This window comes from Salvelinus namaycush, chromosome 5, assembly GCF_016432855.1.
Source record: "Salvelinus namaycush isolate Seneca chromosome 5, SaNama_1.0, whole genome shotgun sequence".
Classification (NCBI taxonomy): Eukaryota; Metazoa; Chordata; class Actinopteri; order Salmoniformes; family Salmonidae; genus Salvelinus; species Salvelinus namaycush.
In genome coordinates, this window is record NC_052311.1 from 54843152 (window position 1) to 54868117 (window position 24966).

At 41.0% G+C, this 24966-nt stretch overlaps 1 protein-coding gene across 1 annotated transcript; it reads right to left on the reverse strand.

Moving 5' to 3' along the window:
• LOC120047195 (dihydropyrimidinase-like) lies at positions 1-20641 on the reverse strand. Its single transcript, XM_038992726.1, has 6 exons — positions 20585-20641; positions 8547-8721; positions 1795-1917; positions 1297-1504; positions 724-864; positions 1-139 (listed from the first exon to the last, which is right to left on the reverse strand). The coding sequence occupies exons 1-6, from the start codon at positions 20639-20641 to the stop codon at positions 1-3; spliced, it is 843 nt and encodes a 280-aa protein (XP_038848654.1).
• Positions 20642-24966: the final 4325 nt, after the last annotated feature.

A 24966-nucleotide genomic window follows, 5' to 3' on the forward strand; every position in this document is an offset into this window, starting at 1 on the left:
TCACCTGGTTGCCGTAGCGTCCAGGTGAGCGTCACATCCTTGAGCGATCATTCCCTTCTGGCGGTAAAAGATGAAGATTTTCCCTGCATTGCTGCTGGTGACAGCTACAAATCGATTCTCGCCCATTTTCCTGCTATGCTGCGGAAATTAATTACACAAAATACTGAGTTTCAATATTCTGGATATGAATGACAAATTCCATATTTACTGGCATAATTAATCTGACCAAAGGTCAATTTCACTCCAAAACTTGTCATTTTTTTCCAGCGTTCTACAATGTTAATTTTTGCAATGGCCTCCGGGTCAACCGACTAAGCGTTTTTCTGAGAGAAGGACAGAAATAAGTAAGGGAAGAAGAAAAACAAAAGAGAAGGACAGAAAGATAGCTAGCCTGCTGCTTCATCCACTATGACAGTGTGGATTGATTCTGACAGATGATAACTTCCTTGATGCACATAATACATTGCATAATATAAATTAGTATCTTCTCGTCTCACAGCAGAAATGTCACTTGGCACCTTTTAACTCCTGCTATAGAACTTAATCAACCGTCTGAAAATAGTACCACTCATTTTTGAAGGGCCTGCATCCTTGAAACAGACAGAGAATCTCCATGAGTTTGCTTTTTGGTTTAGGACTATAGGCTTAATCTGTCTGGGAAACTAGCCTATGGTGTGTATAATAAAGAATGACGTGATATGCAGAATGAGAGGCCTAATTGACAAGCCCTTCTCCCAAATGACAGACATCCTGTCCCCCACTTCGTTGACTCCATTGGGGATCTTTGTAAAGTCCTCTTTGCCCAGGGCCTTCTGACACACAGAGAATGTGCAGTTGTATGTCCCAGTCACACTGAGGTCATCACTGGAAGAATGAAACAGAAGCATCTACATCACTAAACGGTAAGGCAGCCATCTTTACTGCCTGTCATTCATTTCTATTGCACCGACAATATACAGTTACACTTCACTTTCCGTTCTTTTTCAAAGATTCCACTGTGTTTTGCATTGTTGTCCACCTTCCCAGTTCCTGTGTTCCTGGCTGGTCGGTAACACTGTGTTACATACACTCCACTCTGACATATATTATGTGATGTATGTTTAAACAGTCATGACTGTTGGGGTCATACGCTGATAGCACTAGTCATGACTGCTTATAACATCTGTTATGTCATTGTTATGGAGCACTTATGGGACAGAGGGTGCATGGAAGGTGTAACCTAATATGCTTTACTCAGTGAAAAGGGCAGAAGAGGGACAGTGAGATCAGGTTGATATTGTTTAAGGCTCCACATACTTTGCCAATAGGTCCATAAGGTATCCCGGGGTGCTGAGGTCGGGCCTTAGAGGTGGGCCCATGACGAATTTGGCAGCGTGGGCCCAGTCTTTGTGCCAGCAGTGGGTGCCATCTGTACCCAGTCCTGCTGCTATGGGCTCTCCAAACACCGCACGGCCTGTTGGGGCACAAAGATCTCTAAAACCATGCATACATAACATAGAACACCATCCATGTCATGTTGAGCCTCTCGCTCTCTCTGTCTGTCTGTCTGTCTGTCTGTCTGTCTGTCTGTCTGTCTGTCTGTCTGTCTGTCTGTCTGTCTGTCTGTCTGTCTGTCTGTCTGTCTGTCTGTCTGTCTGTCTGTCTGTCTGTCTGTCTGTCTGTCTGTCTGTCTGTCTCTCTCTCTCTCTCTCTCTCTCTCTCTCTGTCTCTCTCTCTCTCTCTCTGTCTCTCTCTCTCTGTCATTCTTTCCCACCCACAGTTCCTCCCAGCAGGCAGTGTCAGGCCCCCTCACCATTTCAGCGTGGGCGATGGTGACGGCTCTCTGGGTGGCCTCAGCCTCCACCTCCTCAGGACGACACAACTCATGACCCTCCAGACCTGTGATGCCCAGGGACAGCATCTTCTTAGCCCCCTGCCAAGTGAGAGAAGGTCACTTTAAAAAATGTTCCCTAAATGGCAGATAAAAAAAACTGTCTGTGTGACACAGATAAACTTTCGTGAAATATTCACAGCAATAGTTACAAAAGGTTATACAAGCATGAGTAGATTAGCATAGAATATTACACCGTGTTGAGGGAGGAAGCTGACATGTTACATGCTTTTTGCCAACAGACAACGGGTTTATTACAAATACTACTCTATGGAAGTTTAGTTGCTAATCGTTTACATGAAAGTTGTCTGTAAACTCACTCTAAACATACATACATTTATTGTGAGCATCTCCTGAATATTTTCTGTCACCAAAAAGACTACAGATTGGGCATCTGCTGCCCTGTAGTGGTTATTCTACAGACCTCACCTTGGAAAAGAAAGTTAACAATCTAGAGCTAGAACATTCCAACCTGAATCAAACGGAACTAGATGTTGATCCTTGGACTTTTTGTGTAACTGATATTAGATTGAGTGAACACTGCTTTTAGTATCATTTCAGGTTAACACCGACCCACCTGTTCAGCTCAAACAGAGGACAGTTACTGTAATGAACCTTGCCCCTTCAGACATTGACAAGGAACAAACAAAATAAGAGAAGTCAAAAAGTTGCCCCCTTAGTTAATAATTTATTGTGCTCTTTGCTTCCACATTGCAGCAACATTAAAAACCTTCTCAGCAACATAACTTAATTTTCAAATGCGAGAAAGAATGAATGACAGAGGGGTAAAATGATCAATTAAAAAATAGTCAACATAAAAGCTATGAACTGTAATTCCAGTGTCATGAGATTGTAAAACATGACAGTGCAAATCACATTTGGTTTGGTTCCTGTACCTCATATGAAGGAATGAGATGAGCTACTGTTCATGTGCCTTTATGTAGGCCATGACACGTAAATGGTACTCTTATACTCATATATGAAAGACATGACCAAATGACTGCTGATGATAAGAGTATGTTGGCTGTGTTCTAGGAAGCACCTTGATGACACACATGATAAGGTACATGAGATGAATGGAGAGAACAGGATAGATAAAGATGAAGAAGACTGTGTGACTGTTTGCTGTGGGTTTTGTAGTACTAGCATGTATAGTAATAACATCCTCACGTGTGATATGTTACTGTCAGACATTATTTGATTTGACATCCCATAGTTATGTTGGTGCTGCAATAGAATCAATGTGTGGGCTCCTTATTTACCAACATGGGTAAAGAATCTCAAAGACAGCACAAATAGACATCAATAGCGATCCACATCTGTTAAGATTGAAAACATGGCAGAGTGTCTTCAATGTCAACTAGTTCAAGCACATACTGTGCTGCATAGATAGATGGAAATATACGTACTTCATTAATCCCAAAGGGAACAGTTCTTACCAGTACCTTAGAAACACAAACTGTAGCCCACATTAGGTATTTCACACACTGTATTTCATAACCAACTGTCAAATCTTACTTCACCAAGAGTAGAACTTCATCATCTAGACTTGGCTTGGATATGGTTAGTTTTACATGGTTTGGATAGGGTTAGTTTTACATGGCTTGGATAGGGTTAGTTTTACATGTTTTGGATAGGGTTAGTTTTACATGGCTTGGATATGGTTAGTTTTACATGGTTTGGATAGGGTTAGTTTTACATGGCTTGGATAGGGTTAGTTTTACATGGTATGGATAGGGTTAGTTTTGCATGGCTTGGATAGGGTTAGTTTTACATGGCTTGGATAGGGTTAGTTTTACATGGCTTGGATAGGGTTAGTTTTATATGGTTTGGATAGGGTTAGTTTTGCATGGCTTGGATAGGGTTCGTTTTACATGGTTTGGATAGGGTTAGTTTTATTTGGTTTGGATAGGGTTAGTTTTGCATGGCTTGGATAGAGTTAGTTTTACATGGCTTGGATAGGGTTAGTTTTGCATGGCTTGGATAGGGTTAGTTTTGCATGGCTTGGATAGGGTTAGTTTTACATGGTTTGGATAGGGTTAGTTTTATTTGGTTTGGATAGGGTTAGTTTTACATGGCCTGGATAGGGTTAGTTTTACATGGCTTGGATAGGGTTAGTTTTATATGGTTTGGATAGGGTTAGTTTTACATGGCTTGGATAGGGTTAGTTTTACATGGCTTGGATAGGGTTAGTTTTACATGGTTTGGATAGGGTTAGTTTTACATGGTTTGGATAGGGTTAGTTTTGCATGGCTTGGATAGGGTTAGTTTTACATGGCTTGGATAGGGTTAGTTTTACATGGCTTGGATAGGGTTAGTTTTACATGGCTTGGATAGGGTTAGTTTTACATGGCTTGGATAGGGTTAGTTTTATATGGTTTGGATAGGGTTAGTTTTACATGGCTTGGATAGGGTTAGTTTTGCATGGCTTGGATAGGGTTCGTTTTACATGGTTTGGATAGGGTTAGTTTTATTTGGTTTGGATAGGGTTAGTTTTGCATGGCTTGGATAGGGTTAGTTTTACATGGCTTGGATAGGGTTAGTTTTATATGGTTTGGATAGGGTTAGTTTTACATGGCTTGGATAGGGTTAGTTTTATATGGTTTGGATAGGGTTAGTTTTACATGGCTTGGATAGGGTTAGTTTTACATGGCTTGGATAGGGTTAGTTTTATATAGTTTGGATAGGGTTAGTTTTACATGGCTTGGATAGGGTTAGTTTTACATGGCTTGGATAGGGTTAGTTTTACATGGCTTGGATAGGGTTAGTTTTACATGGCTTGGATAGGGTTAGTTTTACATGGCTTGGATAGGGTTAGTTTTATATGGTTTGGATAGGGTTAGTTTTACATGGCTTGGATAGGGTTAGTTTTGCATGGCTTGGATAGGGTTCGTTTTACATGGTTTGGATAGGGTTAGTTTTATTTGGTTTGGATAGGGTTAATTTTGCATGGCTTGGATAGGGTTAGTTTTACATGGCTTGGATAGGGTTAGTTTTACATGGCTTAGATAGGGTTAGTTTTACATGGTTTGGATAGGGTTAGTTTTGCATGGCTTGGATAGGGTTAGTTTTACATGGTTTGGATAGGGTTAGTTTTGCATGGCTTGGATAGGGCTATTAGTTTTACATGGTTTGGATAGGGTTAGTTTTATTTGGTTTGGATAGGGTTAGTTTTACATGGTTTGGATAGGGTTAGTTTTACATGGTTTGGATAGGGTTAGTTTTGCATGGCTTGGATAGGGTTAGTTTTATATGGTTTGGATAGGGTTAGTTTTACATGGTTTGGATAGGGTTAGTTTTGCATGGCTTGGATAGGGTTAGTTTTGCATGGCTTGGATAGGGTTAGTTTTGCATGGCTTGGGTAGGGTTCGTTTTACATGGCTTGGATAGGGTTAGTTTTACATGGTTTTGACAGGGCTAGTTTTGCATGGCTTGGATAGGGTTAGTTTTGCATGGCTTGGATAGGGTTAGTTTTGCATGGCTTGGACAGGGTTAGTTTTGCATGGCTTGCATAGGGTTAGTTTTGCATGGCGTGGACAGTGTTAGTTTTGCATGGCTTGGACAGGGTTAGTTTAACATGGCTTGGATGGGGTTAGTTTAGCATGGCTTGGATAGGGTTAGTTTTGCATGGCTTGGATAGGGTTAGTTTAGCATGGCTTGGATAGGGTTAGTTTTGCATGGCTTGGATAGGGTTGGTTTTGCATGGCTTGGATAGGGTTCGTTTTACATGGTTTGGATAGGGTTAGTTTTATTTGGTTTGGATAGGGTTAGTTTTACATGGCCTGGATAGGGTTAGTTTTACATGGCTTGGATAGGGTTAGTTTTATATGGTTTGGATAGGGTTAGTTTTACATGGCTTGGATAGGGTTAGTTTTACATGGCTTGGATAGGGTTAGTTTTACATGGTTTGGATAGGGTTAGTTTTGCATGGCTTGGATAGGGTTAGTTTTACATGGCTTGGATAGGGTTAGTTTTACATAGCTTGGATAGGGTTAGTTTTACATGGCTTGGATAGGGTTAGTTTTACATGGCTTGGATAGGGTTAGTTTTATATGGTTTGGATAGGGTTAGTTTTACATGGCTTGGATAGGGTTAGTTTTGCATGGCTTGGATAGGGTTCGTTTTACATGGTTTGGATAGGGTTAGTTTTATTTGGTTTGGATAGGGTTAATTTTGCATGGCTTGGATAGGGTTAGTTTTACATGGCTTGGATAGGGTTAGTTTTACATGGCTTAGATAGGGTTAGTTTTACATGGTTTGGATAGGGTTAGTTTTGCATGGCTTGGATAGGGTTAGTTTTACATGGCTTGGATAGGGTTAGTTTTGCATGGTTTGGATAGGGTTAGTTTTATTTGGTTTGGATAGGGTTAGTTTTACATGGTTTGGATAGGGTTAGTTTTACATGGTTTGGATAGGGTTAGTTTTGCATGGCTTGGATAGGGTTAGTTTTATATGGTTTGGATAGGGTTGGTTTTACATGGTTTGGATAGGGTTAGTTTTGCATGGCTTGGATAGGGTTAGTTTTGCATGGCTTGGATAGGGTTAGTTTTGCATGGCTTGGATAGGGTTCGTTTTACATGGCTTGGATAGGGTTAGTTTTACATGGTTTGGACAGGGTTAGTTTTGCATGGCTTGGATAGGGTTAGTTTTACATGGCTTGGATAGGGTTAGTTTTGCATGGCTTGGACAGGGTTAGTTTTGCATGGCTTGCATAGGGTTAGTTTTGCATGGCGTGGACAGTGTTAGTTTTGCATGGCTTGGACAGGGTTAGTTTAACATGGCTTGGATGGGGTTAGTTTAGCATGGCTTGGATAGGGTTAGTTTTGCATGGCTTGGATAGGGTTAGTTTAGCATGGCTTGGATGGGGTTAGTTTTGCATGGCTTGGATAGGGTTAGTTTTACATGGTTTGGATAAGGTTAGTTTTGCATGGCTTGGATAGGGTTGGTTTTGCATGTTTTGGATAGGGTTAGTTTTGCATGGCTTGGACAGGGTTAGTTTTGCATGGCTTGCATAGGGTTAGTTTTACATGGTTTGCATAGGGTTAGTTTTGCATGGCTTGGATAGGGTTAGTTTTATATGGTTTGGATAGGGTTAGTTTTACATGGTTTGGATAGGGTTAGTTTTGCATGGCTTGGATAGGGTTAGTTTTGCATGGCTTGGATAGGGTTAGTTTTGCATGGCTTGGATAGGGTTCGTTTTACATGGCTTGGATAGGGTTAGTTTTACATGGTTTGGACAGGGTTAGTTTTGCATGGCTTGGATAGGGTTAGTTTTGCATGGCTTGGATAGGGTTAGTTTTGCATGGCTTGGACAGGGTTAGTTTTGCATGGCTTGCATAGGGTTAGTTTTGCATGGCGTGGACAGTGTTAGTTTTGCATGGCTTGGACAGGGTTAGTTTAACATGGCTTGGATGGGGTTAGTTTAGCATGGCTTGGATAGGGTTAGTTTTGCATGGCTTGGATAGGGTTAGTTTTGCATGGCTTGGATGGGGTTAGTTTTGCATGGCTTGGATAGGGTTAGTTTTACATGGTTTGGATAAGGTTAGTTTTGCATGGCTTGGATAGGGTTGGTTTTGCATGTTTTGGATAGGGTTAGTTTTGCATGGCTTGGACAGGGTTAGTTTTGCATGGCTTGCATAGGGTTAGTTTTACATGGTTTGCATAGGGTTAGTTTTGCATGGCTTGGATAGGGTTAGTTTTACATGGCTTGCATAGGGTTAGTTTTGCATGGCTTGGACAGGGTTAGTTTTGCATGGCTTGCATAGGGTTAGTTTTGCATGGCTTGGACAGGGTTAGTTTTGCATGGCTTGCATAGGGTTAGTTTTGCATGGCTTGGATAGGGTTAGTTTTGCATGGCTTGGATAGGGTTAGTTTTGCATGGCTTGGATAGGGTTAGTTTTACATGGTTTGGATAGGGTTGGTTTTGCATGGCTTGGATAGGGTTAGTTTTGCATGGCTTGGATAGGGTTGGTTTTGCATGGCTTGGATAGGGTTGGTTTTGCATGGCGTGGACAGGGTTCGTTTTGCATGGCATGCATCGCTTCTTTAGTCTAGTCTTCTATTAGGCTACATCAGGGTTAAACATTAACCTAAACCAATGACCTCTGGAATACTTACACACTGAGTGGACAGTCAATAGGAACTCGTGACTGACCCTTTCAAAATAATGTATTTGCTTAGTCTGTCAAAATAGGTAATTAGTATTTTCTCACCAACAGTTGATAAAGTAACCTTTGTTCAGTCCTGGTTCATGGGATATTGTATGGGTACATTGTTACCCACAAGGTTCCGTGGTTCCTTTTTAACACACCCATAGTCTTTTCCGGGGTGCGTTCAGTACGACAGAACAGTGTGCAATGTTAAATTCAACAGAACCTGTAATGTACTTAGCGACCAGTAGAAAAATATTGGGATTATGGTGGCCCAGAAGGCAATTACCGTATGGTTTGCTACACGATTTTTACGATTTCAAATGGTCACACTTAAATTGATCAGGGCACACCTCAACACCCACTAAACGGGAGCAAACTTACCTCAAAGGCTGTTGAAGAACGGTGTGTACCGTTTGGGGGAAATGTGTTTCGTTCAGTACAAACCGTCACAAAAGTTGAAGTAGACTGAACAAACCCCAGGTTTGAGCCATATTGACTGTGTTGTTGTGGTCAGAAATGTTTTGGAATAAGGTCTCCATTCTCTGCGTGCACCTGGGATATAGCTCCAATCTCTTTGCATTGGGAAAACGCAGCATACAGCTCATGGTTTTGAAGCATGAACACATCCTTGTATGCCATGAACATCTTGAAGGAGTTGACACCTTTCTCTTTGGCCAAAGTCGCCATTTCCTTTTTAACCTAGAACGGGTTTAGCAAAAAGCTAATTCGTTTAGGGTGCTTTTCTTTTCAATGCTGAGAGATAAGACTCTTTACATTTCTGTAAAAACCATGTATTGACATACTGTCCATCCCAGGTCTCCATGGAGTCTATTACCACATGCTATTTCCAGTTGGGATGTTATTTAAGTAATAAGGCCTGAGGAGGAGTGATAGATATCGCCAATATACCACGGCTAAGGGCTGTTCTTAGGCACGACGCAACGCAACGCGAAGAAGGATCATGATAGTGCCTCCTGCCACTTTCCGGGGCAGCCTGGATAAAGATACACAGAACAGGGTTCATGTTCCATGGATAAAGATACACAGAACAGGGTTCATGTTCCATGGATAAAGATACACAGAACAGGGTTCATGTTCCATGGATAAAGATACACAGAACAGGGTTCATGTTCCATGGATAAAGATACACAGAACAGGGTTCCATGGATAAAGATACACAGAACAGGGTTCAGGTTCCATGGATAAAGATACACAGAACAGGGTTCCATGGATAAAGATACACAGAACAGGGTTCCATGGATAAAGATACACAGAACAGGGTTCAGGTTCCATGGATAAAGATACACAGAACAGGGTTCCATGGATAAAGATACACAGAACAGGGTTCCATGGATAAAGATACACAGAACAGGGTTCAGGTTCCATGGATAAAGATACACAGAACAGGGTTCAGGTTCCATGGATAAAGATACACAGAACAGGGTTCCATGGATAAAGATACACAGAACAGGGTTCAGGTTCCATGGATAAAGATACACAGAACAGGGTTCAGGTTCCATGGATAAAGATACACAGAACAGGGTTCAGGTTCCATGGATAAAGATACACAGAACAGGGTTCCATGGATAAAGATACACAGAACAGGGTTCAGGTTCCATGGATAAGGATACACAGAACAGGGTTTAGGTTCCATGGATAAAGATACACAGAACAGGGTTCAGGTTCCATGGATAAAGATACACAGAACAGGGTTCAATGGATAAGGATACACAGAACAGGGTTTAGGTACCATGGATAAAGATACACAGAACAGGGTTCAGGTTCCATGGATAAAGATACACAGAACAGGGTTCCATGGATAAAGATACACAGAACAGGGTTCAGGTTCCATGGATAAAGATACACAGAACAGGGTTCAGGTTCCATGGATAAAGATACACAGAACAGGGTTCCATGGATAAAGATACACAGAACAGGGTTCAGGTTCCATGGATAAAGATACACAGAACAGGGTTCAGGTTCCATGGATAAAGATACACAGAACAGGGTTCAGGTTCCATGGATAAAGATACACAGAACAGGGTTCCATGGATAAAGATACACAGAACAGGGTTCAGGTTCCATGGATAAGGATACACAGAACAGGGTTTAGGTTCCATGGATAAAGATACACAGAACAGGGTTCAGGTTCCATGGATAAAGATACACAGAACAGGGTTCAATGGATAAGGATACACAGAACAGGGTTTAGGTACCATGGATAAAGATACACAGAACAGGGTTCAGGTTCCATGGATAAAGATACACAGAACAGGGTTCAATGGATAAGGATACACAGAACAGGGTTCAGGTTCCATGGATAAAGATACACAGAACAGGGTTCAATGGATAAGGATACACAGAACAGGGTTTAGGTTCCATGGATAAAGATACACAGAACAGGGTTTAGGTTCCATGGATAAAGATACACGGAACAGGGTTTAATTTCCATGGATAAAGATACATGGAACAGGGTTTAGGTTCCATGGATAAAGATACACAGAACAGGGTTTAATTTCCATGGATAAAGATACATGGAACAGGGTTTAGGTTCCATGGATAAAGATACACGGAACAGGGTTTAGGTTCCATGGATAAAGATACACGGAACAGGGTTCATGTTCCATGGATAAAGATACACAGAACAGGGTTCAATGGATAAGGATACACAGAACAGGGTTTAATTTCCATGGATAAAGATACATGGAACAGGGTTTAGGTTCCATGGATAAAGATACATGGAACAGGGTTTAGGTTCCATGGATAAGGATACACGGAACAGGGTTTAATTTCCATGGATAAAGATACATGGAACAGGGTTTAGGTTCCATGGATAAAGATACACGGAACAGGGTTTAGGTTCCATGGATAAAGATACACGGAACAGGGTTTAGGTTCCATGGATAAAGATACACGGAACAGGGTTCATGTTCCATGGATAAAGATACACAGAACAGGGTTCAATGGATAAGGATACACAGAACAGGGTTTAGGTTCCATGGATAAAGATACACAGAACAGGGTTCAGGTTCCATGGATAAAGATACACAGAACAGGGTTCCATGGATAAAGATACACAGAACAGGGTTCAGGTTCCATGGATAAAGATACACAGAACAGGGTTCCATGGATAAAGATACACAGAACAGGGTTCCATTGATAAAGATACACAGAACAGGGTTCAGGTTCCATGGATAGGGATACACAGAACAGGGTTTAGGTTCCATGGATAAAGATACACAGAACAGGGTTCCTTGGATAAAGATACACAGAACAGGGTTCAGGTTCCATGGATAGAGATACACGGAACAGGGTTTAGGTTCCATGGATAAAGATACACAGAACAGGGTTCCTTGGATAAAGATACACAGAACAGGGTTCAGGTTCCATGGATAAAGATACACAGAACAGGGTTCATGTTCCATGGATAAGGATACACGGAACAGGGTTTAGGTACCATGGATAAAGATACACGGAACAGGGTTTAGGTTCCATGGATAAGGATACACGGAACAGGGTTTAATTTCCATGGATAAAGATACACGGAACAGGGTTTAGGTTCCATGGATAAAGATACACAGAACAGGGTTTAGGTACCATGGATAAAGATACACGGAACAGGGTTTAGGTTCCATGGATAAGGATACACGGAACAGGGTTTAATTTCCATGGATAAAGATACATGGAACAGGGTTTAGGTTCCATGGATAAAGATACACGGAACAGGGTTTAGGTTCCATGGATGGAGATACACGGAACAGGGTTTAGGTTCCATGGATAGAGATACACGGAATACGGTTTACGTTCAATGGATAGAGATACACAGAACAGGGTTTAGGTTCCATGGATAAAGATACTGTACACGGACGGAACAGGGTTTAGGTTCCATAGACAGAGATACACGGAACAGGGTTTAGGTTCCATGGATAGAGATACACGGAACAGGGTTTAGGTTCCATGGATAAAGATACTGTACACGGACGGAACAGGGTTTAGGTTCCATAGACAGAGATACACGGAACAGGGTTTAGGTTCCATGGATAGAGATACACGGAACAGGGTTTAGGTTCCATGGATAAAGATACTGTACACGGATGGAACAGGGTTTAGGTTCCATAGACAGAGATACACGGAACAGGGTTTAAGTTTATTGTTTAATCCCAGACCATGGTCCTGCCAGGGCAACCTGTACAAACACAGGACAGGGTTAGGGTGTAGAGCGGCACAAGGGTTCGGGTTTAGATAGGGGTGTTGATGATAAGGGGGTTAGGGTTTATTCCAGGATCATGGTGGTGTTGTTCCTTCTGTAAGGACAGTCTGGCTACAGAGAGCAGGGTTAGAGTTTATTATATATTGCGTTTGGGGTTAGAGTGTAGACAGATTATGGACAAGGAGAGAATGCAATCCATGCTTTGGTTTGGTTAAAAATAGCCACTGCACCAACCACTAATATTAGATGTAAGTCAATGTCCCTCAGTTAGCATACTTTTCATAATTCCATGCCCAAATAATCTCTGAAAGGGAGTTCAATGACTTAGTTTAAAGTTACTTTGAGATAATTTGAGAATGACATATGGCATTTCCCCATCTGGCCTGGGTCCCAATCTATTTGGGGTGTAAGACGTAGTGTTATTTTGGGGGAAGTTGTGTTTGAATAGCTAGAGATGACACTAAGGACTTGTGAAGAGCACAATCAACAAACTCTGAATACTCTAAACAGTTTATTTTGAGAAGGAAAAAGCTAATGCATGTTAACTAGGGCACATTGATTTAAGGCCCTTAATTATATCATTATACATTTTTACCAGTTGAATGTAGACACACACACACAAAACAATTGTTTATAATTTTTATGAAATATGTTATTAAAATATGCAAAATAGGTGATATGTCATTAACTATGCACATATTCACATATCGCGCAAATCTATTTTTCTGGACACTGGATGAAGTCAGCCTAAATATTTTGGTTTCATTTTGTTAAGACACTCCAGGACTGGACTTGCTCAGAGCAGATTGTGGATAAATACTTTTTAAATCTTTCTATCTGTACAATACTAAATGCATGTTTGGTGCATTTTTTCAAAGAAAAGTTATCTATAATAATAAACAATTGCCTACATATATATGGATATATATATATGGATATATGGATAACCACACAAAATTTGGTGAATGCAGATGCTTCTGAGTTGGCATGTGGGAAAAGTCTGACTTTCGGGAAATGGCAGTTAAAAACAAGTACACTGAATTTAGAGTACCAAACGCCAAACACCTATTTAGACCCAATCACTACCTCTTCAAAGTACACTATATATACAAAAGTATGTGGGCACCCCTTCGAATTAGTGGATTCGGCTATTTCAACCACACCCATTGCTGACAGGTGTATAAAATCGAGCAATCTCCATAGACAAACTTTGGCAGTATAATGTTCTTACTGAAGAGCTCAGTGACTTTCAACGTGGCACAGTCATAAAATGCCACCTTTCCAAAAAGTCAGTTCATAAAATGCCTGCCCTGCTGGCCTCCTGAGTGTCGCAGCGGTCTAAGGCACTGCATTGCAGTGCTTGAGACGTCCCTACAGACCCGGGCGCACAATTGGCCCAGCGTCGGTCGGGTTAAGGGATGGTTTGGCCGGCCGGGATTTCCTTGTCCCATCGCGCACTAGCGACTCCTTGTGGCAGGCTGGGCGGCTGCAAGCTGCCTACGGTTGCCAACTGGATGGTGTTTCCTCTGACACACTGGTGCGGCTGGCTTCCGAGTTAAGCGAGCAGTGTGTCAAGAAGCAGTGCGGCATGGCAGGGTCGTGTTTTGGAGGACGCATGGTTCTCGACCTTCGCCTCTCCCGAGTCCGTAGGGGAGTTGCAACGATGGGACAAGACTGTAACTACCAATTGGATACCACGAAATTGGGGATAAAAATGGGTAAAAGTTGTTTTTAAAATCTATATATGCAATACCGTTCAAAAGTTTGGGATCACTTAGAAATGTCCTTGTTTTTGAAAGAAAATGACATTTTTGGTCCATTAAAATAACATCAAATTGATCAGAAATGCAGTTAGACATTGTTAATGTTGTAAATTACTATTGTAGCTGGAAACTTCAGATTCTTTTATGGAATATCTACATAGGCGTACAGAGGCCCATTATCGGCAACCATCACTCCTGTGTTCCAATGGCACGTTGTGTTAGCTAATCCAAGTTTATCATTTAAAAAGGCTAATTGATCATTAGAAAACCGTTTTTCAATTAGGTTAGCACAGCTGAAAACTGTTGTGCTGATTAATTAAGAAGCAATAAAACTGTCCTTCTTTAGACTAGTTGAGTATCTGGAGCATCAGCATTTGTGGGTTCTATTACAGGCCAGAAACAATGACCTTTCTTCTGAAACTCGTCAGTCTATTCTTGTTCTGAGAAATGAAGGCTATTCCATGCGAGAAATTGCCAAGAAACTGAAGATCTGGTACAACGCTGTGTACTACTCCCTTTACAAAACAGCGCAAACTGGCTCTAACCAGAATAGAAAGAGGAGTCCCGGTGCACAACTGAGCAAGAGGACAAGTACATTAGAGTGTTTAGTTTGAGAAACAGACACCTCACAAGTCCTCAATTGGCAGCTTCATTAAATAGTAACCGCAAAACACCAGTCTCAACGTCAACAGTTAAGAGGCGACTCCGGGATGCTGTCCTTGTAGGCAGAGTTGCAAAGAAAAAGCCATATCTCAGACTGGCCAATAAAAAGGAAAGATTAAGATGGGAAAAAGAACATAGACACTGGACAGAGTAACTCTGCCTAGAAGGCCAGCATCCCCTATATATACAGTACCAGTCAAAAGTTTGGACACACCTACTCATTCAAGGGTTTTTCTTTATTTTTACTATTTTCTACATTGTATACATCAAAACTATTAAATAGCATATCCTGTAGTAATCAAAACGTGTTGAACAAATCAAATTATATTTTAGATTTTAGATTCTTCATAGTAGTCACCCTTTACCTTGATGACAGCTTTGCACACGCTTGGCATTCTCACTTGTCTACAATATTTTTTCTGAGGTCTTGTCTGATTTCTTTTGATTTTCCCATGATGTCAAGCAAAGAGGCACTGAGTTTGAATGTAGGCCTTGAAATACATCCACAGGTACACCTCCAGTTGACTCAAATGATGTCAATTAGCCTATCAGAAGCTTCTGGAATTTTCCAAGCTGTTTAAAGGCACAGTCAACTTAGTGTATGTAAACCTCTGTCCCACTGGAATTGTGATACAGTGAATTATAAAATTGTAAAATAATCTGTCTGTAAACATTTAAAAAAAAAATATATATATATTTTTTTTTACCCCTTTTTTCTCTCCCCAATTTCATGGTATCCAATTGGTAGTAGTTACAGTCTTGTCTCATTGCTGCAACTCCCGTACGGACTCTGAGAGGCAAAGGTCAGGAGCCATGCGTCCTCCGAAACACAACCCAACCTAGCCGCACTGCTTCTTAACACAATGCACATCCAACCCGGAAGCCAGCCACACCAATGTGTCGGAGGAAACACAGTACACCTGGAGACCTGATCAGCGTGCACTGTGCCCGGCCCGACACAGGAGTCGCTAGTGCGCGATGAGACAAGGATATCCCTGCCGGCCAAACCCTCCCTAACCCGGACGACGCTGGGCCAATTGTGCGCCGCCCCATGGGCCTCCCGGTCGCGGCCGGCTTCGACAGAGCCTGGGCTCGAACCCAGAATCTCACTGCGATGCAGTGCCTTAGACCACTGCGCCACCCGGGAGGCCGTCTGTAACAATTATTGGAAAAATTACTTGTGTCATGCACAATATAGAGGTCCTAACCGACTTGCCAAATTTATAGTTTGTTAACAAAATTTTAAAGAAATTTGTGGAGTGGTTGAAAAACGAGTTTTAACGATTCTGTGCTACGAACTTTGTGGCAACAGTTTTGGAAGGCCCTTTCATGTTTCAGCATGACAATGCCCCTGTGCATAAAGCGAGGTCCATACAGAAATGTTTTTTCGAGATCGGTGTGGATTAACTTGACTGGCCTGCACAGAGCCCTGACCTTAACCTCATCGAACACCTTTGGGATGAATTGGAACACCGACTGCAAGCCATGCCTAATCGCCCAACATCAGTGCCCGACCTCACTAATGCTCTTGTGGCTGAATGGAAGGATGTCCCCGCAGCAATATTCCAACATCAAGTGGAAAGCCTTCCCAGAAGAGTGGATGTTGTTATAGCAACAAAGGAGGGACCAACTCCATATTAATGCTCATGATTTTGGAATGAGATGTTTGACGAGCAGGAGTCCGCATCCTTTTGGTCATGTAGTGTAAGTTACTAAATATAGTCCAGTTTGTAACACTCTATGAAATGGGCTTTAAAATGATGTAGCGAGCTTTGAAATTATTGATGTTTGTCCATTTTAAAGTGGTTAAAAATCATTTACAAGTTGATGACGGTAGTAATAAACACTAAAGAAAATATACGGTAGATGAATTTTTTTTATTTTAGCCTGGACTTAAATTGGTTCCATATTTTCTCATAGTAACACTGTAGTGTAAGGATGATGTTGATGATGGGGGTGGTTGATCACACCTCTGAATGAAATATTATAGTGAGGTGCACTGTACAGGGAAGTGGTAGGCTAAACTTCTACTGTACTTTCAGCACTGAAAAACGGGAACATTCCTTAATTCCAGATTAATATCACAAGATTCAAACAAGTTTACTTGCATATCTGCAGCATCTACTGCACCTTATAATGCTTGTTTTGTTAAATAGCCTACTGATTACATGTTTTTAATTATGTAAAGCTACAGTATGTTTTGAACTTCATTAAATGGGGTTTTATGTAGCCCACCTGTAATACAGAAAAGACATACAATACAGTGCCTTCAGAAAGTATTCACACCCACATGTTGTTGTGTTACAGCCTGAATTTAAAATGGATTACAATTAGATTTTTTGTCACTGGCCTGCACACAAAACACCATAATGTAAAAGTGGAAATATATTTTTCTAAATGTTTACATATTAATTAAAAATTAATAGCTGAAATGTCTTGTTATGCCAAGCCTAAATAAGTTCAGGAGTAAAAATGTGCTTAAAAATGTGCATGTACTCTATGCAATAATAGTGTTTAACATGATTTTTTAATGAGTACCGCATCTCTGTACCCCACACAATTCATTATCTGTAAGGTCCCTCAGTCGAGCAGTGAATTTCAAACACAGATTCAACCACAAATAATTGGGTGGTTTTCCAATGCCTTGCATCGGAAGATGTGTAAGAAAAATGCAGACATTGAATATCCCTTTGAGCATGGAAAAGTTATTAATTACACTTTGGATGGTGTATCAATACACCCAGTCACTACAAAGATACAAGCATCCTTCCTAACTCAGTCTCCGGAGAGGAAGGAAACTGCTCAGGGATTTCGTTATGAGTTAGAGTTTAAAGGCTGTGATAGAAGAAAACTGAGGATGGATCAACAACATTGTAGTTACTCCACAATACTAGCCTAATTGACAGAGTGAAAATAAGGAAGCTTATGAAGGATAAAATTATTCCAAAACATGCATCCTGTTTGAAACAAGGCACTAAAGTAATACTGCTAAACTTGTGGCAAAGCAATTCACTTTTTTGTCCTGAACACAGTGTTATGTTTGGAGCAAATCCAATACAACACATTACTGAGTACCACTCTCCATATTTTCAAGCATAGTGATGGCTGCATCATATTATGAGTATGCTTGTAATCATTAAGAACTGGGGAGTTTTTCAGGATAAAGAACAAACTGAATGGAGCTAAGCATAGGCAAGATCCTAGAGGAAAACCTGGTTCAGTCTGATTTCTACCAGACACTGGGAGATGAATTCACCTTTCAGCAGGACAATAACCTAAAACACAAGGCCAAATCTATACCGGAGACTTAAATCTACTTGAAAATCTATATCAATACTATGATGGCAAATTGATGGATTGCTGATTTCTTGCTTTCCAACATTCCCAGAACATGAGGTTAGTCTGAGGTTACAGCCAGAGCCAGCCCTGGGCTTAAGCGGCATAGGCGGTTGCCTAGGGCCCCCGGCCGGCTGCTAGGGACTCAGCTGGGGTCTCAACTTACTGTTGAGGTCCATACAGAAATGTTTTTTCGAGATCGGTGTGGATTAACTTGACTGGCCTGCACAGAGCCCTGACCTTAACCTCATCGAACACCTTTGGGATGAATTGGAACACCGACTGCAAGCCATGCCTAATCGCCCAACATCAGTGCCCGACCTCACTAATGCTCTTGTGGCTGAATGGAAGGATGTCCCCGCAGCAATATTCCAACATCAAGTGGAAAGCCTTCCCAGAAGAGTGGATGTTGTTATAGCAACAAAGGAGGGACCAACTCCATATTAATGCTCATGATTTTGGAATGAGATGTTTGACGAGCAGGAGTCCGCATCCTTTTGGTCATGTAGTGTAAGTTACTAAATATAGTCCAGTTTGTAACACTCTATGAAATGGGCTTTAAAATGATGTAGCGAGCTTTGAAATTATTGATGTTTGTCCATTTTAAAGTGGTTAAAAATCATTTACAAGTTGATGACGGTAGTAATAAACACTAAAGAAAATATACGGTAGATGAATTTTTTTTATTTTAGCCTGGACTTAAATTGGTTCCATATTTTCTCATAGTAACACTGTAGTGTAAGGATGATGTTGATGATGGGGGTGGTTGATCACACCTCTGAATGAAATATTATAGTGAGGTGCACTGTACAGGGAAGTGGTAGGCTAAACTTCTACTGTACTTTCAGCACTGAAAAACGGGAACATTCCTTAATTCCAGATTAATATCACAAGATTCAAACAAGTTTACTTGCATATCTGCAGCATCTACTGCACCTTATAATGCTTGTTTTGTTAAATAGCCTACTGATTACATGTTTTTAATTATGTAAAGCTACAGTATGTTTTGAACTTCATTAAATGGGGTTTTATGTAGCCCACCTGTAATACAGAAAAGACATACAATACAGTGCCTTCAGAAAGTATTCACACCCACATGTTGTTGTGTTACAGCCTGAATTTAAAATGGATTACAATTAGATTTTTTGTCACTGGCCTGCACACAAAACACCATAATGTAAAAGTGGAAATATATTTTTCTAAATGTTTACATATTAATTAAAAATTAATAGCTGAAATGTCTTGTTATGCCAAGCCTAAATAAGTTCAGGAGTAAAAATGTGCTTAAAAATGTGCATGTACTCTATGCAATAATAGTGTTTAACATGATTTTTTAATGAGTACCGCATCTCTGTACCCCACACAATTCATTATCTGTAAGGTCCCTCAGTCGAGCAGTGAATTTCAAACACAGATTCAACCACAAAGAATTGGGTGGTTTTCCAATGCCTTGCATCGGAAGATGTGTAAGAAAAATGCAGACATTGAATATCCCTTTGAGCATGGAAAAGTTATTAATTACACTTTGGATGGTGTATCAATACACCCAGTCACTACAAAGATACAAGCATCCTTCCTAACTCAGTCTCCGGAGAGGAAGGAAACTGCTCAGGGATTTCGTTATGAGTTAGAGTTTAAAGGCTGTGATAGAAGAAAACTGAGGATGGATCAACAACATTGTAGTTACTCCACAATACTAGCCTAATTGACAGAGTGAAAATAAGGAAGCTTATGAAGGATAAAATTATTCCAAAACATGCATCCTGTTTGAAACAAGGCACTAAAGTAATACTGCTAAACTTGTGGCAAAGCAATTCACTTTTTTGTCCTGAACACAGTGTTATGTTTGGAGCAAATCCAATACAACACATTACTGAGTACCACTCTCCATATTTTCAAGCATAGTGATGGCTGCATCATATTATGAGTATGCTTGTAATCATTAAGAACTGGGGAGTTTTTCAGGATAAAGAACAAACTGAATGGAGCTAAGCATAGGCAAGATCCTAGAGGAAAACCTGGTTCAGTCTGATTTCTACCAGACACTGGGAGATGAATTCACCTTTCAGCAGGACAATAACCTAAAACACAAGGCCAAATCTATACCGGAGACTTAAATCTACTTGAAAATCTATATCAATACCTAATAATGGTTGTCCAGCAATGATTATCAACCAATTTGACAGAGCTTGAAAATTTTTGAAAAGACTAATGTGCAAATGTTGCACAATCCAGGTGTGGAAAGCTCTTTGAGACTTACCCAGAAAGAGTCACAGCTGTAAGCACTGCCAAAGGTTCTTCCACAAAGTATTGACTCAGGGGTGTGCATACTTATGTACATTTATTTGTGAGCATCTTTTCACTTTGTCATTATGAGTTATTGTGTATAGATGGGAGAGAAAGAAATCCATTTAATCAATTTTGAATTCAGGCAACAAAATGTAGACTAAGTCAAGGGGTATGGATACTTTCTGAAGGCACTGTAATTACTTTTGTCAGATTTTACTTTTGAATATTCCTGATGCAGTGAAATCAGGCAAACTCAATTAACCCAGAGCCTACACACAGTGCAACACAAAAGTATTCTCACCTTAGTTCCAATACGGAAATCATCTACTGCTTTGGTGCCCATAAATACCAACTCCATGTGGGTATCGATTCCACCCGGTATCACCAGTTCATCGGTGGCATCTATAACGGTATCTCCAGCCGGGATTTGGAGGTTTAATCCGACTTCTTTAATTTGTCCTTCTTCCTTCTTTGCTACATTATTAGACATCGCTGATAATGGAGCAATCCTCGTTCACAATTTTCTCTGCTTTTATAAGAATCCTGCTTTGGTTTAACATTGTTTCTTTCTCTTTTAGAAGCGCTGGACATAGGCCTATAATGTCAGTTAGATATGGGACACACTGGACATAGGCCTATAATGTCAGTTAGATATGGGACACACTGGGCATAGGCCTATAATGTCAGTTAGATATGGGACACACTGGACATAGACCTATAATGTCAGTTAGATATGGGACACACTGGACATAGGCCTATAATGTCAGTTAGATATGGGACACACTGGACATAGGCCTATAATGTCAGTTAGATATGGGACACACTGGACATAGACCTATAATGTCAGTTAGATATGGGACACACTGGACATAGGCCTATAATGTCAGTTAGATATGGGACACACTGGACATAGGCCTATAATGTCAGTTAGATATGGGACACACTGGACATCGGCCTATAATGTCAGTTAGATATGGGACACACTGGACATAGACCTATAATGTCAGTTAGATATGGGACACACTGGACATAGACCTATAATGTCAGTTAGATATGGGACACACTGGACATAGGCCTATAATGTCAGTTAGATATGGGACACACTGGACGTAGGCCTATAATGTCAGTTAGATATGGGACACACTGGACATAGGCCTATAATGTCAGTTAGATATGGGACACACTGGACATAGGCCTATAATGTCAGTTAGATATGGGACACACTGGACATAGACCTATAATGTCAGTTAGATATGGGACACACTGGACGTAGGCCTATAATGTCAGTTAGATATGGGACACACTGGACGTAGGCCTATAATGTCAGTTAGATATGGGACACACTGGACGTAGGCCTATAATGTCAGTTAGATATGGGACACACTGGACGTAGGCCTATAATGTCAGTTAGATATGGGACACACTGGACATAAGCCTATAATGTCAGTTAGATATGGGGCACACTGGACGTAGGCCTATAATGTCAGTTAGATATGGGACACACTGGGCATAGGCCTATAATGTCAGTTAGATATGGGACACACTGGACATAGGCCTATAATGTCAGTTAGATATGGGACACACTGGACATAGGCCTATAATGTCAGTTAGATATGGGACACACTGGACATAGGCCTATAATGTCAATTAGATATGGGACACACTGGACATAGGCCTATAATGTCAGTTAGATATGGGACACACTGGACATAGGCCTATAATGTAAATTAGATATGGGACACACTGGACATAGGCCTATAATGTCAGTTAGATATGGGACACACTGGACATAGACCTATAATGTCAGTTAGATATGGGACACACTGGACATAGGCCTATAATGTCAATTAGATATGGGACACACTGGACATAGGCCTATAATGTCAGTTAGATATGGGACACACTGGACATAGACCTATAATGTCAGTTAGATATGGGACACACGGGGCATAGGCCTATAATGTCAGTTAGATATGGGACACACTGGACATAGACCTATAATGTCAGTTAGATATGGGACACACTGGACATAGGCCTATAATGTCAGTTAGATATGGGACACACTGGACATAGACCTATAATGTCAGTTAGATATGGGACACACGGGGCATAGGCCTATAATGTCAGTTAGATATGGGACACACTGGACATAGACCTATAATGTCAGTTAGATATGGGACACACTGGACATAGGCCTATAATGTCAGTTAGATATGGGACACACTGGACATAGGCCTATAATGTCAGTTAGATATGGGACACACTGGACGTAGGCCTATAATGTCAGTTAGATATGGGACACACTGGACATAGGCCTATAATGTCAGTTAGATATGGGACACACTGGACATAGGCCTATAATGTCAGTTAGATATGGGACACACTGGACATAGACCTATAATGTCAGTTAGATATGGGACACACTGGACGTAGGCCTATAATGTCAGTTAGATATGGGACACACTGGACGTAGGCCTATAATGTCAGTTAGATATGGGACACACTGGACGTAGGCCTATAATGTCAGTTAGATATGGGACACACTGGACGTAGGCCTATAATGTCAGTTAGATATGGGACACACTGGACATAAGCCTATAATGTCAGTTAGATATGGGGCACACTGGACGTAGGCCTATAATGTCAGTTAGATATGGGACACACTGGGCATAGGCCTATAATGTCAGTTAGATATGGGACACACTGGACATAGGCCTATAATGTCAGTTAGATATGGGACACACTGGACATAGGCCTATAATGTCAGTTAGATATGGGACACACTGGACATAGGCCTATAATGTCAATTAGATATGGGACACACTGGACATAGGCCTATAATGTCAGTTAGATATGGGACACACTGGACATAGGCCTATAATGTCAATTAGATATGGGACACACTGGACATAGGCCTATAATGTCAGTTAGATATGGGACACACTGGACATAGACCTATAATGTCAGTTAGATATGGGACACACTGGACATAGGCGTATAATGTCAATTAGATATGGGACACACTGGACATAGGCCTATAATGTCAGTTAGATATGGGACACACTGGACATAGACCTATAATGTCAGTTAGATATGGGACACACTGGACATAGGCCTATAATGTCAGTTAGATATGGGACACACTGGACATAGACCTATAATGTCAGTTAGATATGGGACACACTGGGCATAGGCCTATAATGTCAGTTAGATATGGGACACACTGGACATAGGCCTATAATGTCAGTTAGATATGGGACACACTGGACATAGGCCTATAATGTCAGTTAGATATGGGACACACTGGGCATAGGCCTATAATGTCAGTTAGATATGGGACACACTGGACATAGGCCTATAATGTCAGTTAGATATGGGACACACTGGACATAGGCCTATAATGTCAGTTAGATATGGGACACACTGGACATAGGCCTATAATGTCAGTTAGATATGGGACACACTGGACATAGGCCTATAATGTCAGTTAGATATGGGACACACAACAAACAAATATTTTATAAGTAGACACACCTCTCACAAAAAGAGAAAGAGAAAAAAAGACATTCCTGGGAAGAAGCCTAGATTTCACACTATTTAGCAAACTTGACTTGCAGTCTAGTCCCCAAGGAAAAAAAAAATTCACTCAATTTATCCAGATCACAGATGACAAGCATGTGCAAATTAAAATTGTCTGGTAGAAAGTGACAAAGAAATGAACTTGCAGTAGGCCTAAAGTGTGTTTGTTTCCATGAAGCTCCAGGGACCACCAATTTTATGGTGGGCAGGCGGCCCTTCCCGCAAATTGATGGATTGCTGATTTCTTGCTTTCCAACATTCCCAGAACATGAGGTTAGTCTGAGGTTACAGCCAGAGCCAGCCCTGGGCTTAAGCGGCATAGGCGGTTGCCTAGGGCCCCCGGCCGGCTGCTAGGGACTCAGCTGGGGTCTCAACTTACTGTTGAGAGTTAGAATAGTAGAATACACAAGGTGGAAATGTGGTTGTGCATCAGCAGTTTTCCTCTTACGTCAGTCACTGACTGTCACTCAATTAGCACGTCAGCTAACATGTTTTAGATTGTTAAATTAGCCTACCCAGCAGCTATCTAAACTTGCAGTAATCATGGCTGAATTACCGACCAGGCATGATGGGACCCTGATCTCCAGAGGGACCACATTTTTGATAGTTACTCTCACTCAGATATTATATTAACATAAGTTATGGCAAAATGTGTAGAATTTCAGGAAATTAGCTTTAAAATTACAAAAATGTCTCTCTACCCCGTGGCATAATGTTAAGAATGACAGAAAACTTGCTTTAAAAATGTTACGTTTTCTCTATACCCCATTCTCTGGCCACTAGAAGCTGACCAAAGTGTATTTCTGAGGATGCATTCAGTAGGTAAACTAAAACCACAGACTTTCAGATAACATTGTGATATTCCTGGAGCACTCAACACATCACATCTCTTTGTCTCCTGAACTGTTTTTGTTGTTAGCCATTGGGAGAGATTAGCATTTCAGTGCAGTGGATTGGTTGTCAACAAGAACATCACATCAGTTCAGTTCCCACAACTTTTTTCATCCATTAGTGTATTAAAAATAGAATAAAAAACAGAGACATTGGAGAGACAAAGATGCATGTGGTAGGGAGATAAGGCAGCGCACAGGGCTTAGGAAACAC

Excerpts from the sequence above, each read along its gene's own strand:
- LOC120047195 (XM_038992726.1), bottom strand. The coding sequence starts at position 20,641 with ATGGAGTTGGTATTTATGGGCACCAAAGCAGTAGATGATTTCCGTATT. Across the intron at positions 8,722-20,584 it reads ATTTCCGTATTGGAACTAAG|GTTAAAAAGGAAATGGCGAC; the intron begins GTGAGAATACTT and ends AACCCGTTCTAG. Across the intron at positions 865-1,296 it reads CTTATGGACCTATTGGCAAA|TGATGACCTCAGTGTGACTG; the intron begins GTATGTGGAGCC and ends TCATTCTTCCAG.